The sequence below is a fragment of the Colletotrichum acutatum genome, assembly GCF_030867785.1.
Source record: "Colletotrichum acutatum strain CBS 112980 chromosome Unknown BDZ83scaffold_24, whole genome shotgun sequence".
Classification (NCBI taxonomy): domain Eukaryota; kingdom Fungi; phylum Ascomycota; class Sordariomycetes; order Glomerellales; family Glomerellaceae; genus Colletotrichum; species Colletotrichum acutatum.
Genome location: NW_026849018.1, coordinates 63,566 through 79,581, shown reverse-complemented (window position 1 = coordinate 79,581; position 16,016 = coordinate 63,566). Strand labels below are relative to the sequence as shown.

Sequence of the window (16,016 nt, the reverse complement as noted above, 5' to 3'; positions counted from 1 at the left end):
CGTGCACTCACCACTCAATCACTCACGTTGCTTGCCCTCCGCCAACCACCAAACTTTGCCTGTAGATTAATTTAACAATTTGCCCATCGGTCCGGACGACAACACCAACTGTGCCCACCCATCCCTCCTGCGAACTTTTCGCTCCCATTCTCGCAAATCTCCTCACACCGAGGTTTGGAGCCACTTGCGCACTGCAACCTTACCCCAATCCCCATATTTTCGTCCGTACATTAAGGTAGCCCATCGTGCCGTGTCGTGTCACCTGAGCTGTGTCGTTGGCGCTGCTAACTGCTAACTTGCTGTATCTAGCAAACTTGCATTTTCCCACCCATCCCATCTTTCACCAGCCACAGTGACACAAACCTGTCATCCCTCCTCATCCTCATCCTCCTCCACACTCTCCAGATTTTCTGCCCCAATCACAGTTCGCCTCGATATCCAAGGGGTGTGTCTTTCGCTTCATCCTCCGCTTCTTCCTGCCTTACCTACCAATGACTTCTACTGCTACAAACCACGGATATAGCACTCTACCAACACTGATCTGCATTGCCTTTACACCTCTCCCACCATCTGAACCCTCTATTCTGCGGTGCCTGTGTGCCTGTGTTTGCCGTTCGGTAGTGGCCTTGGCCCCGATCCTCAAGCCCCTGGAATCCAAGACACCACCACGAGGTCTTCCCATCTTCCCATCTTGCCGTCTCACTCGCATCTCTATGAGGCCAGGTCCACCACTCAGCACAATGCCTCACCTAAACCAGCGAGTTACCGTCCCTCGTCTTTTGGTCTGATGATATAGTGTCTAGCGTGCTTAGGTATTGTTCCCGTCCCTCCGGAATTTGGCCCTGTCATGGTCCCGTTCACTCTCATGATCCGTCCACGCCCCTCCTCCAGGGATTCTGGGAGAAGAAACCCCGGTCAGTGTTCCTGGCACTAGGTGCGAGTCTACGGCTCCACGCTGAACCTCGCAGGTTTGACTTTGACCACCTCTTCGGCTCGTCGCCTCCAAGGCGCCCATGTTTGGACACTGAATCCACTTCTCTCTCGGTTCCCCTCGTCCTAGCTCATTCTGCCCTCTGCTTCTCTCTCTCAAGAAACAGCCCACCAGCCGCCTCTTTCACATACCGTGAACATATGCAATCGACATTCTACAGATGTCACCTCGCAGTGGGCCAGGGACTCTTTGAATCTGGATCAAGCCCCCCTCCATTGTGAGCCCCCCAGTCACTTGCTTGGCCGTCTAGCCTGGTTTGGTTCCGGCCGGCCAACCCTAAGCTCAATTGCCTGTCCATCTTGCTTCACGTAGCCGACACGGCATTGAGGTTCCATCGCCTCTTTTCCCTCTCATTCAGTGCACCTCGAGACCCATGCTGCTTTTCCCCACACCCAATGTTGCCGCGCCGGGTCTCTAGAATGGTTGCCGTACTCAGGAGGGTACTTCATTGTGACTCTACTCAACAACTCTCCCTTCCAGTTTGTATATAATGTCTGCGTCTGCGCCAACCTTGTTGACAAACTGATCTGTGCGTCTAGGTTTCCCGCAAAGACAAAGATAGATCTTTTGATCATCTCAACGCCTCTTGACAGAATCACCCGAGGCTCTTGCAGTCCATCTCAGCTCCTCAACGGCTTGATCGTCTCCATCTTCTCGGCAACCACGAATATGGCTCCGTCCATCTCAGTACCCGCTCAGGGTGGAATGTTTCACACCTGTGAGTCTCTTTGAGCCGTGATTGTCTTCTCCAACTCACGCCATTCAGTCCAGGGCGTGACGCCACGGAAGCAGACGTCAGAGTCGCAGGAAAGCGGCAAACCGACGAGCTCGTCAAGTTCCAAGAGAATCACTACCCCACATGCTTGCGCCGAGTGCAAGAGACGAAAAATGTATGTTCCGCTCGGCCTCTCTTAACCCGATATCATCTAACCTCTTTGACAGCCGCTGTGATGGCCAACAACCATGCGGCCAATGTCTCTCAAGCCGTGCTCCCAAGCGCTGCTTTTATGACAAGCACAGACAACGCGTCATCCCTTCTCGCAAGACGCTCGAGGCACTCTCACAGTCTCTCGAGGAATGCCGCTCTGTGCTCAAGCGCCTCTTCCCCCATCAGGACGTACAATCGTTGCTTCCATTATCTCGTCACGACCTCCTCGGTCTCCTCGAACACCCGGTCCTGGACACGCCAACTGCGCTCCCCTCACCGCCTCTCAACGCCTCTCCTCTCTCACAGGAACTAGACTCCCCGGTTTGCTCCGGCTCCGAGCGGGGCTTTTCAAGCCTCGAGCTCATGCCTGGCCGGGACACCGAGTGGGACGAAGAACGTCGCGTACGCGATCCCATCCCCATTGAGGCCGACGATGTGAACGCACTCTCGCTCTCGGTGGACCGGCAATCGTCATATCTTGGCGCCTCTTCGATCAAAGCAGCGCTCATGTGCCTCATGAAGGTTCAACCGGCACTGCGCAACGCGCTCACCACGCCTCTGCAGAGCGCCGAAGTCACACACAGCTTCCCATCCATGCGGCAGAGAAGCGCCGTGCCCAAGGAGACCCAGCGTATCCCGTGGTCATGGAAGGGCCAGACGCTCATTGACGCCTACTTCAAACGCATCCACGTCTTCGTTCCCATGCTGGACGAGGCCGCTTTCCGAGCCGATTATCTGGAGGGCCAGCGCTTCGATGCCCCCTGGCTAGCATTGCTGAACATGGTCTTTGCCATGGGCAGCATCGTGGCCATGAAGTCGGACGATTACAACCACATTAATTACTATAACAGGGCCATGGAGCACTTGCCCATGGACGCCTTTGGCAGTAGCCATATCGAAATGGTGCAAGCCCTCGCGCTGATCGGAGGCTACTATCTTCACTACATCAACAGACCCAATATGGCCAACGCCGTCCTCGGCGCGGCCATTAGAATGGCGAGCGCCCTCGGTCTTCACAGAGAGAGCCTGGCGCAAGGGTCGAGCGACATTGCCGCCGCCGAGACCCGACGCCGTACGTGGTGGAGCCTCTTCTGCCTTGACACCTGGGCAACAACAACAATGGGACGACCCTCATTTGGCCGATGGGGCCCTGCCATTAACATTCGGCCCCCCGAGTTTGGAATCAACCAGGGCCGGGACTCTGCGCAGCACGCCGGCATCTTGCCCCTCATCGAGAACATCAAGTTCTGCAAGATTGCCACGCAGATCCAGGACCTGTTGGCCATTTCGCCCCTCCTCCGCGCAGAAGACCGCTGCAACCTCGACGGGCAGCTGGTCAACTGGTACAGCAGCCTACCGTGGCTCCTGAGGACAACGGACCCCTGCGCGGAGCCGCTGTACATTGCCCGGTGCATCATGAAGTGGCGATACCAAAACTTGCGGATGCTCCTCCACCGACCCGTACTGCTGAGCCTGGCTAGCAACGGCTCGCTGTCTCACGTGGCCGAGCAGGACGTCGCGGCCATTGAGACATGCCGCGAGCTCGCGAAGCAGACCATTGAGGACATTGCCCGGGAATGGACTCGCAACCAAATGTCTGGATGGAACGCTGTGTGGTTCCTCTACCAGGCGGCCATGATCCCGCTGGTCAGCACGTTCTGGGAATGGAATAGCCCGCGCGTGGCCGACTGGCACCAGCAGATCGAGACGATCCTCGACCTGCTGGAGGCCATGGAGGACTGGTCATTGGCGGCGAAGCGTAGCCGAGAGGTCGTGTGGCGAATGTACGAAGCCTCTCGACAGCCGTCGATGCGGTCAGAGAGCCCTCTGCAAGGGTTGGCGGGCGAGCAAGGGATGCTGATGGCGGAGGCGGAGCTGCACATGTCACCCATCGGCCTGGAGCCGGAAGGGATGGGCATGATGGGCATGCTCGATCAGCATGGACTATGGGATATGGATGGCATGTATTGGGGCCAGGGTCCTGACCAGGCCGTCGACTTTTCCCCGTACAACGTCAACGAGCATATGATGCACATGGACTACGGTATGATGGGCAGCCAGGTAGCCGGCATGGAGGGGGGCTTCTTCGTACACTGATGTGTCACATTGGAGATTTTGCTCTGGCTTTGTTTTTCTGGCACATATCTTCTCTCTCTTTATGGTACATACTTGGATCCTCTTGCTGGGATTGGGACACTTGGCGGAGGGCATTATAGCCGAAGCCAGAGATGCTGTACATAAGCTCGCATGTCCAAAAGGGTGAGCCAAACCGTGCTCGGAGTTTCTTGGAACGAACGCCAGTCACATTGACGGGGGAAAAAAAAAGAAAGGAGAAAAGGGAAGGGTGGCTGGCGCGCCTGAAAGCATGGAAAACGGGACATGATGGCGGCGAAGATTACTGGAAACGCCCTGAAATGACGATGACGATTTTACGTACGACCTGCAATCAAACGAGACCCCATTCAAGAATACAAACTGTGACGAGAGACGGCCTGAAGCTCATTCTAACCCCGGGCTCGCCCGCCCGCCGTTGGCAAACAATGACATCGGCCACGTGTGTTTTTGCCATGCGAGGAGCTACTCTGGAGTGCCGGCAAGGCGAAACTGGGCCTCGTCTGTCGGTCCTACGACCCTAATGAGTCCCTGCGCGGCCGCATAACTTTACGTCGTGCTGCGGCCATGGCAGGCACATGACTGTAAAGAGGCCTTGGACACGAGTGGTGTGCAGGGTCTTATGTACCGCGAAGTCATAGAACACTATTCGACCTCCCCGACCTTGAGAAGCGGAAGGTTATTCCATGTCACGGTGTGCTCAAAAGCATCAGCGAATTATATGTCTGTTGACGAACAGCAGGAGCTTCGCCTACCCCTGAACAACACATAGCGCAAGTGTACCTTACCTCGGGTTGCACAACTATTACAGGGCACGAAGGGGGGGACCTTTTGTTATTCACTTCAAGCATAACGTCGCGATCGGGAGAGCGGGCGATCATGCTATGGCGTCGGCCGGGATGAGGCTGGCTGGGAGGTGAGTGGTCGGATCGGAGCAGGATGGTTCCTCAAAGGCTCGTCAAAGGTGGCCGTTTCTCTTAGCGTCATGCTCCCCATTCCCCAAAGAGAAGCTTGGGTTAGAACTGGAAAGGTGAGGTTGAGTGAGGTTTCCATGATCCGAGGTAAGGTAAACCAGGCTAGGATGAACGCGCAGATATCCGAGAGGACCCGAGTTGCGATTGGGCGGGTAAATATGTTGGTGGAGGTGTCAGGGATGGGCTTTCTGGGATGTCGGCCCGCAGAGAGCAGAGTGTCCCCCCTGTTCTGTACTCCCCCTCATAGACGCCACGCACTCCACACTTTCAGAATCATCCCATGATCCATGTTCCAATCATGGTTCTTCTGACTTCTCTGCCGTCCCTGTCTCCTCCTACACTCCGGCGCCTCACATATCTCTCTCTCTTCCTTTTACTTCTCATCGTACCTTGCCTGCTACGCCACACTTCGTCTGCTCAGGGAAAACAAGATAGTGTTGGGTATATAACGAGATGCTATGCTACTTGGAGCCTTTACAATGCGAAGAGCCTTATAGTGCGCGACTACCATTGCCTCTATTCTTGTTTCAGGAACCAGCCATTTCTCACCATTAAGCAAGAGTAGAGTCATGAAAACGTGTATCTATACGATGCTCGAATCACAACTCTTGTTTGCTAGAGAATGCCAGGAACAGTTCGCTGGGAAGGGGCCGCCGAGTTCAATGGTAGCCTCATGCAATAGTTGCTGTGGTGCCCATCTGGCGCAAATGAGTCTCATCAAAAATCGACGTACTCGACAAGGGGCTTCTGCAGGTGCGTGGCGTCGAGAAAGACGCCCGACGCCCGTCATAACAGATGCCGAACCCAGTCATTCTTTACTCCACGGCAATTCATCAAGATATACCTTGAGGTCGTACACAATGAAATTTGACATTACGTTCTGTGTGACTCTCGCTTGTGTGACGTTTCTGCGCTATCATGTTGAAGACTATATACAAGGGTCGAAGTGGTACATCGTGGGCCAAGATGTTGTCTTCTTCTGGATTCTAGAGTCTAGACTCCCAGTGACTAGTGCTCTTTGCCAATTGAGCCGAGAGACCTGATGCTAGGGCACCAGGACACGATGTGACTCGGTCATCCCACAACGAATAAGGCTTCGCTCCTTTCTTGACACCGGGCCTACGTTCCCGATGGCACCGGCGTGCCAATAGCCTCGGTCGACGGGATGCGACGAGGCATACGAGTCATGCCTTCAGCAGGCGATGCGACCACCGGGTCATGCTGTGGTCAGAATTTGCGAAAAAAAACCGAGGCTCAATGCTGTCCCCTCGGACCCCTTGCAGTCTTTGTTGAAACTTTTCGGGGGCCACTGGGCTGCCGGTAGTTATACAAAGTAGAAAGCGAGGCAGAATTGTAGTAACGCTGCTTCATGCATGTCTCATCGTCAACGCGGCCACAGCGGCGAAAGTGCCGGCCCCGCTGATCCGGTTAACTATGGGTCACTCAAACCCGGCCGATAGACCGAGACGAGACGAACCGCACTGCGGGGATTGGGGGCCGTTGGGATGCGCCCCACTCCGGTGCAGTCGGGCTGGGTCTCCCACCGGCTCCGGCAGCCGACTTTCTAGAAGCTTTCCTCAGTTTCGAAAACCAGAGTATCGGCCTCTCATTCGCAACGAAGTTCATTGAGAACCAAGGAAAGGCGCCAGTGTTTCCATCATGCTGAGGACATGCACGTCAGTGAGGTAAAGTGAGCTCAAGGGACAGCAGTGGGCCAGGCACCCCATTTTCGTGTGTGACTGTCGCTCTCATCTTTTATAGGAGTCACGTCCACTGAGTATTTACTGGCCTTTCGTCGAGGAAGGATGAGGCAGGAGCATATCCGCAGGGTCATAAGGTACCTTGGGCACTAGGTACGTGCCTGCACAAAACGAAGATGGGCAATTGAGGCAGCTACTTACTTACCTGCCCAAGGTGGGAGGAACCTTCCTTACCTCAAAGTCTCATGAGAGCGGAAATCGCCCATTCATTTGGGCAGGCGGAGAAATAACGGCCAGCGTAATGTCCTACGAGCATCCCAGGTGAGGAAAGTACACCAAGAGCAGGGCCGTGGGCTACGTCCAACATCCATGAAATTCTCCACCTGCAACAATGGTCCCCGTCCTTCTCTCGAAAGCTCGTGAATTACCCATACTTTTTGCTTGCGGGAAGTTAATTCCTGAGAAAGATTCGTGATTCAGTTGATCATATGAAAACCTCTGGTACCAGCACTCTGCGAGCGAATTGCGAATGTACATACTCTGTGGACAGAATTGTCCTCGAAACAACTACACGATACATCACGGCGTCGAGTACCCAGACCAGCATCGATTTTCTCTAAACTTCGCATGTCCTACTCCCTTAGATTCAACGGCCGGGCTCAACGTTCACCATGGAACATACTCTCAAATGCAATGTTCTCAAGTGTCGGAAAGAGCTCAGTGACCAGGCTTTGGTCACCACGTGCAGGTGAGTAAGATACCCTTAGCAAATCAAGCAGCCGTCAGCGAACTGAACTTGCGCAGCCACATCTTTTGTGTGGACTGCTCTAAGCGCCATGGCTTGACAGGCCAAGCTCCGGATTGCCGCAAGTCGTGCCCGGCTTGTGAATGCCAGCTCAACAATCCAGACGACGCCGTAGTGACCAACTTGAATCTAACCGAGGACTACAAGACCAGCGTTCTCAGCGGGCTGAGCCCCAACATAATCATGGAATGTGCAGGAAGGGCCCTGAGCTTTTGGGCCTACCAGACAACCCAAGAAGTGTGAGCTGGTCCCTGTCTCAATTCCTTCGGCAACGGTCACTTACCTAGCGCAGTATATACCAGCGCTATCTCGAAAGGACACTGACGGAGAAGCTGAAGACCCTGAACGTGAAGTTCGAAAAGACAGTGGGTGATGCGAATGCCGACATTTCGGGTCTCCAGGAGAAGATACGAGGTACGAAACAACGACGTGGCTGGTTTTCGAGACCATGGACAAGCTGGCTAATATTGAGCAGCTCTTTCACATGACTACGACGACATGCGACGGAAACACGAAGAGCTTGCGCGTTCCTACCAAGACAAGTGCCGCAAGCTCACACAAGTTCAGGAGCTCTACGACAAGGTCAAGCGGAAGGCCGAGTTGGGACAGATGGAGGCTGCCGCCTCGGATGCAGTTGACTCCAACCTCCATTATGGTACACAGTTACCGGCCTTTGAGTTTCCTGAAGCCGCAGCGAGGCAAAATATTTACGAACAGCAGTCGCAGTCTAAGTACAACAATGCGAATTCCTACATCATGCCAGAAAGAGGACATCGACGACCACTTGCCGGCGGAGGGGGTTCTGGGCCATTACGGGACGACAGAGCTTGGTCAAAACCAGGACCTGCGCAAGATAAGCAAAATCCCTCTAAGATGCGACGAAACTGCACACTGACAACACAAGCAGGCGGCATCATGAGCACCCCCCGAGGTACACCCCGAGGACATGGCAGTGGCGGCTATGAAAGGTTCGGCCTATCGACTGCGTCCGGGCTGGGTACGGGAACGGGAACACCAATGCCTCGCGGTCCTTCGGGGAATCTCCCACTTGCAAGACACCCGCCCATTTCGCGTGGACGAGGCCTTGGAGTTGGCCTCTCTTCCGGAATCCGGACTGGGCATACCAGTCACGGTAGTTATGGCTCTACGGGGCGCAACGACACCGAGACATATTCTTATGGTATTTCTTCCAGCCTTGGCCTCTAGAGTATCGCGACTAACGATGTGGGACAGCAGTCAAACGTCAAGGCATAGCTCCCGCAGCATTTAGCCACTTGGCGGATCCGTGACCTGGGCCATGATTGTCCTCTTCGAGAACAGATGCCTTTGCTGACCAGACACATGTTTGGGGGTGACAATGGATGGAGAAGTTGCAAAAAGAATATGGACGACGGACGGCCCACATATTTGTTTTTGACGTGAAGGCTTTTGTTCAAGAGTATGAAACGAGGTCGGGACCTTGTTCGAGGACGGGCCACGAGTTGTAGCAGAAGAAACAACATCCTTTGGGTACGAAGATGTGGCTTATATCAAGGGGCCATAACGGTATCGGTCTTGCGTTTGGCAGTTCCTTGGTAGTTGATATACGCACATCAGTCTTGTCTCTAGTCGAATTGATGATAAGCCTGCCAGCAAGAACTCGATACGCTGTCATGCCACGATTCGGCCGAACAAGGTCTACCAAGAGATCCAGCTCAACGTCGTCGTTGTCGCGTGTGGGTGAAGAGCGTTACATCAAAACTGGCCGAGAAAGTCCCAAGACTATGCCGAAGAAACGGAAGAAACTGCAAAAGTCCAACAGACCCCGCGCCAAGAGCGGCAACAACGGCGATATGGTAGGCGGCAGATGGCTACAAGCAGCAGCGCAGCGATCAGTGCAATGGTGGCGACAGTGCAGAGGGAGGAGACACAGCCTGGAAGCACGAAGACAGAAGAAGCCACGACTAGTAGTTTCGTCACCGATGCACATGGGCAGCAGTCGAACAGCCTTGGTTTATAGCGCACTGCCTGTTCTCCCGGAGCTGGGATCCGGGCCACAGGATACGCGCAAGCTGGGATTACAATGGGAGGCGTTGGAGAGTCATCCCATCTGGTGGACAGGTGAAAGGCAGGACGAGCGTTGACAGTGTGTGAGGGGGAAGGGAAGCGACGGATGATACGCGGCGGGAAGGGCGGATGCTATTCGCTGCAGCCCCGGACGATGGCGTATGACGTTGGTGCTCAACATCGGCGCTCGGTGGTTTCAGATACCAAAGCGGGCGGGAACGAGGACAAATCCAAGGACAGTTGGTGATGCCGGTAGAGCAGACGGGATGTTGAGACGAAAGAAGGCTATAAAATGGGAAGTTAAGCACGACGTGATATCATTGGGGGTGGGGATAGGGATGGGTCGACGCGATGCACCTTGCAAGCAGAAGTCAAATATTGACTTGGACTTGGAGAGCCTCATTCGACCCAAGTATTGTAGTGTCCGATACCTATGTTGAGTGTGGTACGGAGCTATATGGTTCCAGGTGACACTTGAGAGCGCGAGAGCCCATAAATCAATCCCTTTAGGAATTGCGAGGAATAAGAAAGAAAGCGAACAGCAGGAGGGGAGAAAGTCTCGACATGATACCCACGCGGCGGTTTAAAGACAAGTTGCCATGCATTCACCATTTCCAGTGGACTCGGCAACCATGTAGTTTAGGTAGTATGGATAGATTGTGCACCAATTCTAAGATGGGAAAAGAAAGAGAAGAGAAGAGAATAAGAAATTATCTTGGGCCAAGGTTGCGATAGCAGACGGGGCAATCCTCGTCGTAACCGTGGGCCGGTTACTTTATTAGTTGCGTGACGGCCTGCATGCATCCCTTGGCACTGTCTTGGAGCACTGTGCCCTGCATCCGCATAACCCCACTCACTCACAGGACTGCAGTCAGTAAGGTAGGTATCGAAACTCGTGGCGGGGGATAAATATATCTCTTGCACTTGGTGGGCATGTGATGAGGTAAGCGTTAAGTTTGGAACCGTGGGAAGTTAGGAATGACGGCTGCAGAAGGAGCTTCCGTGCTTCCCAGATTCCGCAGAGGTTCAAAGTACAGGTACGCGGCGAGCACAGTGTGCTCCGTAGCAACGCCGTGGCATTCCCGTCTGGCCAATCTGACACGCCAAGTCAGGGGTCCAACCAAGTTCTGCAGTCTGGCGAGTGGACGACAGGGGTGTCTGCTAGTGGATCCATCAGCCCAGTGAGCATTCCGAAGAATTCTCACGGTGCACGGGCCAGAGGGAGGCGACGATGGCGAGTAAGGGACCACGGCACGCCCGACCGGCGATTTGCCAATTGCCCTGTGGCCACACACTGCACAGTGGCGCGCCGCGCTGGCTTACCTTAGTGCTTGGTGCTGGTGTGGTCCCCCAATTCTTCCGAGGCTTCTTTTCCTTCCATTAGTTGATGCACGCGCCGGCACGGTCCTTGAGTCGAGGGAGAAGGGAAGTGAGGGATAAAGTCGATGGCCCGTGGGTTGATGGTCCCTATCAGTGAGAAACTGCATACAGCTCTGGGCGATGATCAAGGGAGGACGCGCAAGATAAGGCACCTTGGCAACTGGCAGCGCATGTATCCGTACATCGAGATGCAGAAACCCCCGAGAGCATTTCCGTCCAACCTTCCATTGGGTGCTGTCACAACAGGTAGGTACTGTGTAGTCCTGGGCGACTGTATCCGGCAGTCGAGGGGAAAAGGCACGTTCCCCCGAGGGCACCAATCATGACCAACAATCAGACGGTTACGCACTCTCTCGTTTGAAGTCGAGACCGGCGCAGACACACCAGACAGCTTGCCATCGTTCACCTCCCGTCACCTCACCTTGGGACTAGTGTTGAAGAGGGTAGCCAGCCACTATTCTGTAGTCTCAGTCTGTACGCTGCCTGCAGGCACTGAGGCACCTTGGGTGCTTGGCTAATCCTCCAAGGTACCGTAGCCAAGGTACCTTACTTGAGCAAGTCTCCAACACGGTGTGGGGCCTCGTTCTAGCCTCCGACTGCCATTGGTTATCCAGCTTTTTCTTCGCCGATAAGACATGAGATAACAGAAACGACCTACCTTCCTTTACTTAGGTACAGTGTGCGTGGGTGCGTAATCTCTGGCTGAATGCAACCCTGTCCCGTCATTCTGCCACCCTGTCACCTCAGTAATCCCATTCCCAGAGGGACCGACTTACGCAGTAGGTATACCAAGGCGTACCAGCCCAGGCCCCAACACGAGCCACACCCCCCTGTCTCCGTCTCCCGTCGTCGTCTCCGTTTGCCTACTGCGTATGTCTGTTCACCCACTCACCTACCGCGAGTGCGTCTGCGTCTCCATCAGCTCCCTCCACTCCTAGAGTCCCACCCCCGAGTCTTAGAACCACGTCTCCAGACTTCTTTTCTCTCCCCATCCCTTCCATTTGCCTTGGCCGTTGATTCCCCTGACGCCGGTAATCAATCGAGCAATCAATTGCCAACCTTCGTTCCCCAATCTCTCCTGTCCAATCTCCAGGATGACCGACGCTCGCTTGAATCAATCCTAGACGACGAACTCTTTTGAAATCAATTTTTCTGCCGCTTCGCCCTACATTTGCGACTACCCAATTGTTTTTTAACTTACCCGTCTCGTTGCCAACACCCGTCGTCCTCCACGCGAACTCTGCCCATCTCGCCGCGACGACACACGACGATCCTCCACTGCGACTAGCCTAATTGCAGGCGTTTTCGAAATTCCTCAACCGTGACCACCAAGGGAGCAAATCTCGAAAGAACAAACAACTGACTCGAACCGATCAAACGAACGAGTCTCAAGGCGCCGTACCACCACCACGCTTACCCGACCTCGATAACGATTCCTCTTTCATCGGCCTTCGCCCATGCTATAATCCCGCCACACCTTCTCCCTCCTACAACCGACCTACACCAAACCTGCCCCCAGAAACCGCAGTTTGACTGCGCCAGCTGCTCCTCATGGGGAAAAAATGTATGCTCATAGAATACGTCGCGTCTTGCGTTGTTGTACCGTGCAGCCAGCTGACTCAAGTGTTCACTAAATAGGGCGATATGGAATCATCTTTGATGCTGGTTCCTCAGGGACACGCCTGTACGTTTACAAATGGAAGGACCATGCCAAAGCCATAAAGCATGCCACTGTGGAAGAGCTGCATAGTCTGCCCAAGATCAAGCTGCAGACGAGCGAAAAGATTCGCCCCGGCGTGTCGTCCTTCGCCGAGAAGCCAGAAGAGATCGGCCATGGACACCTGGAATCTCTCATTAACTTGGCCCTCAAGGAGGTTCCCGACAAGAAGGTTGCCGATACGCCCGTCTACCTCATGGCCACGGCTGGCATGCGCCTCCTTCCCGACCACCAACAAAAGGCTCTCCTCCGCAGCATGTGCTCCTACCTACAGCAAAATACGCGATTCTCGCTACCCGACTGCAATACCAACATCCAGGTAATTTCTGGGGAGACGGAGGGTCTGTACGGCTGGCTCGCTACAAACTATCTGCTTGGCGGTTTCGACCACCCCGACAAGCACACACACGGTAAAGGCCACCACACGTACGGCTTCCTGGACATGGGAGGTGCCTCGGCGCAGATTGCATTCGCACCAAACAGCACAGAAGCTGAGAGACATGCCGACGATCTCAAGCTTGTTCGCTTGCGCACCCTGGACGGCAGCACCATTGAGCACAGAGTCTTCACTGCCACCTGGCTTGGCTACGGCGCAAACCAGGCCCGCGAGCGTTACATCGACAAGCTCAAAGAACAGTATGGCAAGCCCAACGACCTCGAGTTACCGGATCCGTGCCTCCCTGCCGGCTTGCGAACAAACGTCAAAGGCGACCCTGTCGAGGCCGAGGCAGTGGGCAAGGAACTCTCTCTACTCGGCACTGGTCGATTCGACGAATGCCTGCGCCAAACCGAGCCTCTCCTCGGAAAAGATACCCCGTGTACAGACGAGCCTTGCCTTCTCAATGGCCAGCATGTACCAAACATCGATTTCGACGTGAATCACTTTGTCGGTGTCTCGGAGTTTTGGCACACGACCCACGGAGTATTCGGGAAGGGCCACAAGACGGCATACGACTTGGCAACGTACCAAAAGAACGTGGTGGACTTTTGTACGCAGAACTGGGTGGATATCGAGTCCAAGATTGATGCGAGAAAGAAGTCCTCTGCCCAGAAAGCAAAGAACGCCCAGGAAGCCTGCTTCAAGGCGTCCTGGCTTATCAACGTTCTTTACGAAGGAATCGGCATTCCGCGACCCGGACTCGAACACACGCCGCAACCCGGTCTCAACGTCACGAAGGGTATCCTGGAGGAAGCCAAGGAAAAGGGCTTTGTCGATCCCTTCCAGCCAGTCAACGAAATCGACGGCGTCGAAGTCAGCTGGACCCTGGGCAAGATGGTGCTGTATGCCGCCGGCCAAGTCCCTCCCGCAGGAAGTGCCCAGCCGGTTGGCTTCGGAAGCAACGTTGCCGGCGCGACCGACTTTGAGCCTGCGGGATCCAAGTTCTCTCCCATAACGATCGGGGATAACGACGACGATGACGACTGGGATGCCGACGAGCTCCTGGACAAGGCGAAGACGAAATCTGGATCCGGTTTCCTGGCTTTCGTTCTGGTTTTGGTTGTCTTGGCTTTTTTCCTGCGGAAGCGAGACCGCCGAGCACGATGGTTCGGCAAGGTTGCGTCTGCCGTTCGGGGAACGAGACGTCCGGGCAGCCCTCGCAAATTCGGGCGGGGCTTTTCATTCACCAACAAGCTTTTCGGACGGTCATCGGCATCCTACGAACGAGTCCTCGAAGAGGGCGATGCCGATCAGTTCGAGCTAGGCTCTGTCGACTCTGACGAGAACGAGCACTCCGACAGCAGCGAGGGCTCCAGGGCAGGCCATTCTTCCGGCCTTGCCACCCCGAAGCTCAACATTGAGCGATTCGACGACGCTCGACCTACCTTTTCAATGGATCGCGGTGGTTTGGCGGTGAGAACGGAGAGCAGAGAGAGACTGGTACCAAGTTTGGTGAATGCAGGACGTCGCAGTCGCGCTGGTAGTCCGACACGACTAAAGAGTCCGCTCATGAAGCCCTTGGATGAGGATTAAGTAACAGATGCCTGCTTTACGCAGTGTAAGATTATGCATGCCTGCTAGCGACTGGATGGGGATTTCATCTGGGTGTTTTTTCTATTCTTCTTGTTCATTTTTATGGAGACGGCGTTTATTAGGCATGATGGATTAGCCCAGCATCAAGGCCCCTCTGGGCTTTTCGGAGTGGAGGCAGTTAACGGCGTTTCATCACACGGGAAGTGTTACCGGGCCGCTTTAGACGAGAAATCGCTTTTCTTTGGGAGGCATTGCATGGCATTGAGCTGTCGCAGATTTGTTTGTTCCTTTTCTGCGTTGGGTGTTGTACAACGCCGAATCGCCAGTCCTTTCCAGACCAAGTCTTTTGAACAGATGACAATGAAAACTAGACCGCGTTTGTCTATGTGTCTCGAACATGAATACAATGAAATCATCTATTCGGGTATCAAATTAGGAGTGCTATGTACTAGAGTAAAGAAGAACATGTGAGCAAATGGCGGTAGGGCATCCTCAGTCTTGCGGCCTTTCGAGGAAGCTCGGATCGGACCGCACGCGACTTTCAAACTTTTTCCACCACTCTTCAAATGCCTTGAGCGGGACGACTTCGACGCCCCCGGGGCCGGCCGTGCCGCTAAAGCTCGCAAGGAAGTTGAAGGCGTTTTTGATGATGTTCTGCGCCAGAAGCTGCGTGGACGGCTGGGAAGAAGCGTTGGAGGAGGAGGAGGCCTTGTTGGCGGAGATCTCTTGGATACGGGAGAAGACGGACTCGGCGGGCTCGACCGAGACGCCAATCATGACGCTGGGGTCACCGCCGTTGTTGGTATTGCTGCCGGCGTTGAGTTTAAAGGTTGCGCTTTCCTTGCCGGTGCCGATGCCGCCGAGGAACTTGAAGTTTGGCGTCTGGCCCGTTGCAGTGGCGGCGGCGACGTCGGCGGCCGTGGCAAAGTAGATTGCGGCGGCGGTGTCGGGCGGCAGGACGATGCCCGGGAGGAGCATGACTGTGATGTGGGAGAAGGGTCTGGCGGCGGAGACGGAGTAGAGGAAGGAGGTTTCCGAGGGCGCCGATGTTGGGTCCGTCAGCAGGGGCTGGCCGGCTGGGACGATGCCGAAGAGAGGGCCGGACATGGTGGTGGATGTAGAGGTAGAGTGCCTTCAGAGCTGGCTTGGACGGTGTGAATGGCCTTCTAATGTCGTCTCACGAACGATCTGAAAAGATTGATTGAAGAGGGTGAGACGGCCTCTGGAAGCCTTGGAGCAAACAGCCTGTTGGCTGTATACAAAGAGATGAGCTTCGAAAGTGAAGGATCACAAATGTACGTATTCACAAAGAGGAGCTTCTCTGAGGGAGAATAAGTCCTTGGCTTCAGTGCTTGAAGACTCTACGAGAATGAGGCTGACGATGAAGTGAG

General features: G+C 54.7%; 7 protein-coding genes across 7 annotated transcripts; 5 read left to right on the top strand and 2 right to left on the bottom strand.

Moving 5' to 3' along the window:
* Positions 1 to 1,660: 1,660 nt before the first annotated feature.
* On the top strand, positions 1,661 to 4,016 carry BDZ83DRAFT_717726 (fungal-specific transcription factor; the record flags this gene model as incomplete). Its single annotated transcript, XM_060511980.1, has 3 exons — positions 1,661 to 1,709; positions 1,758 to 1,881; positions 1,934 to 4,016. The coding sequence occupies 3 exons, from the start codon at positions 1,661 to 1,663 to the stop codon at positions 4,014 to 4,016; spliced, it is 2,256 nt and encodes a 751-aa protein (XP_060367466.1).
* Positions 4,017 to 4,737: 721 nt separating this feature from the next.
* On the bottom strand, positions 4,738 to 5,215 carry BDZ83DRAFT_612690 (uncharacterized protein). The gene has a single exon (XM_060507725.1). The coding sequence runs from the start codon at positions 5,082 to 5,084 to the stop codon at positions 4,914 to 4,916; it is 171 nt and encodes a 56-aa protein (XP_060367465.1). The 5' UTR covers positions 5,085 to 5,215; the 3' UTR covers positions 4,738 to 4,913.
* A 5-nt stretch (positions 5,216 to 5,220) lies between these two features.
* On the top strand, positions 5,221 to 5,878 carry BDZ83DRAFT_612689 (uncharacterized protein). The gene has a single exon (XM_060507724.1). The coding sequence runs from the start codon at positions 5,286 to 5,288 to the stop codon at positions 5,568 to 5,570; it is 285 nt and encodes a 94-aa protein (XP_060367464.1). The 5' UTR covers positions 5,221 to 5,285; the 3' UTR covers positions 5,571 to 5,878.
* A 1,498-nt stretch (positions 5,879 to 7,376) lies between these two features.
* Positions 7,377 to 8,241, top strand: BDZ83DRAFT_749965 (uncharacterized protein; the record flags this gene model as incomplete). The annotated part of the gene is made up of 5 exons (XM_060513852.1): positions 7,377 to 7,453; positions 7,510 to 7,749; positions 7,803 to 7,924; positions 7,986 to 8,165; positions 8,231 to 8,241. The coding sequence occupies 5 exons, from the start codon at positions 7,377 to 7,379 to the stop codon at positions 8,239 to 8,241; spliced, it is 630 nt and encodes a 209-aa protein (XP_060367463.1).
* A 510-nt stretch (positions 8,242 to 8,751) lies between these two features.
* BDZ83DRAFT_203199 (uncharacterized protein) lies at positions 8,752 to 9,692 on the top strand. The gene has a single exon (XM_060501663.1). The coding sequence runs from the start codon at positions 9,028 to 9,030 to the stop codon at positions 9,631 to 9,633; it is 606 nt and encodes a 201-aa protein (XP_060367462.1). The 5' UTR covers positions 8,752 to 9,027; the 3' UTR covers positions 9,634 to 9,692.
* Positions 9,693 to 12,487: 2,795 nt separating this feature from the next.
* Positions 12,488 to 14,625, top strand: BDZ83DRAFT_749964 (GDA1/CD39 family protein; the record flags this gene model as incomplete). Its single annotated transcript, XM_060513851.1, has 2 exons — positions 12,488 to 12,500; positions 12,575 to 14,625. 2 exons carry the CDS (start codon positions 12,488 to 12,490, stop codon positions 14,623 to 14,625), a joined length of 2,064 nt encoding a protein of 687 aa, XP_060367461.1.
* A 492-nt stretch (positions 14,626 to 15,117) lies between these two features.
* Positions 15,118 to 15,732, bottom strand: BDZ83DRAFT_572393 (uncharacterized protein; the record flags this gene model as incomplete). The annotated part of the gene is made up of 1 exon (XM_060504500.1): positions 15,118 to 15,732. The coding sequence occupies one exon, from the start codon at positions 15,730 to 15,732 to the stop codon at positions 15,118 to 15,120; it is 615 nt and encodes a 204-aa protein (XP_060367460.1).
* Positions 15,733 to 16,016: the final 284 nt, after the last annotated feature.

What these genes read in the sequence shown, in the direction of transcription:
- BDZ83DRAFT_612690 (XM_060507725.1), bottom strand. Translation starts at nt 5,084, where the DNA reads ATGGAAACCTCACTCAACCTCACCTTTCCAGTTCTAACCCAAGCTTCT.
- BDZ83DRAFT_612689 (XM_060507724.1), top strand. Translation starts at nt 5,286, where the DNA reads ATGATCCATGTTCCAATCATGGTTCTTCTGACTTCTCTGCCGTCCCTG.
- BDZ83DRAFT_203199 (XM_060501663.1), top strand. Translation starts at nt 9,028, where the DNA reads ATGTGGCTTATATCAAGGGGCCATAACGGTATCGGTCTTGCGTTTGGC.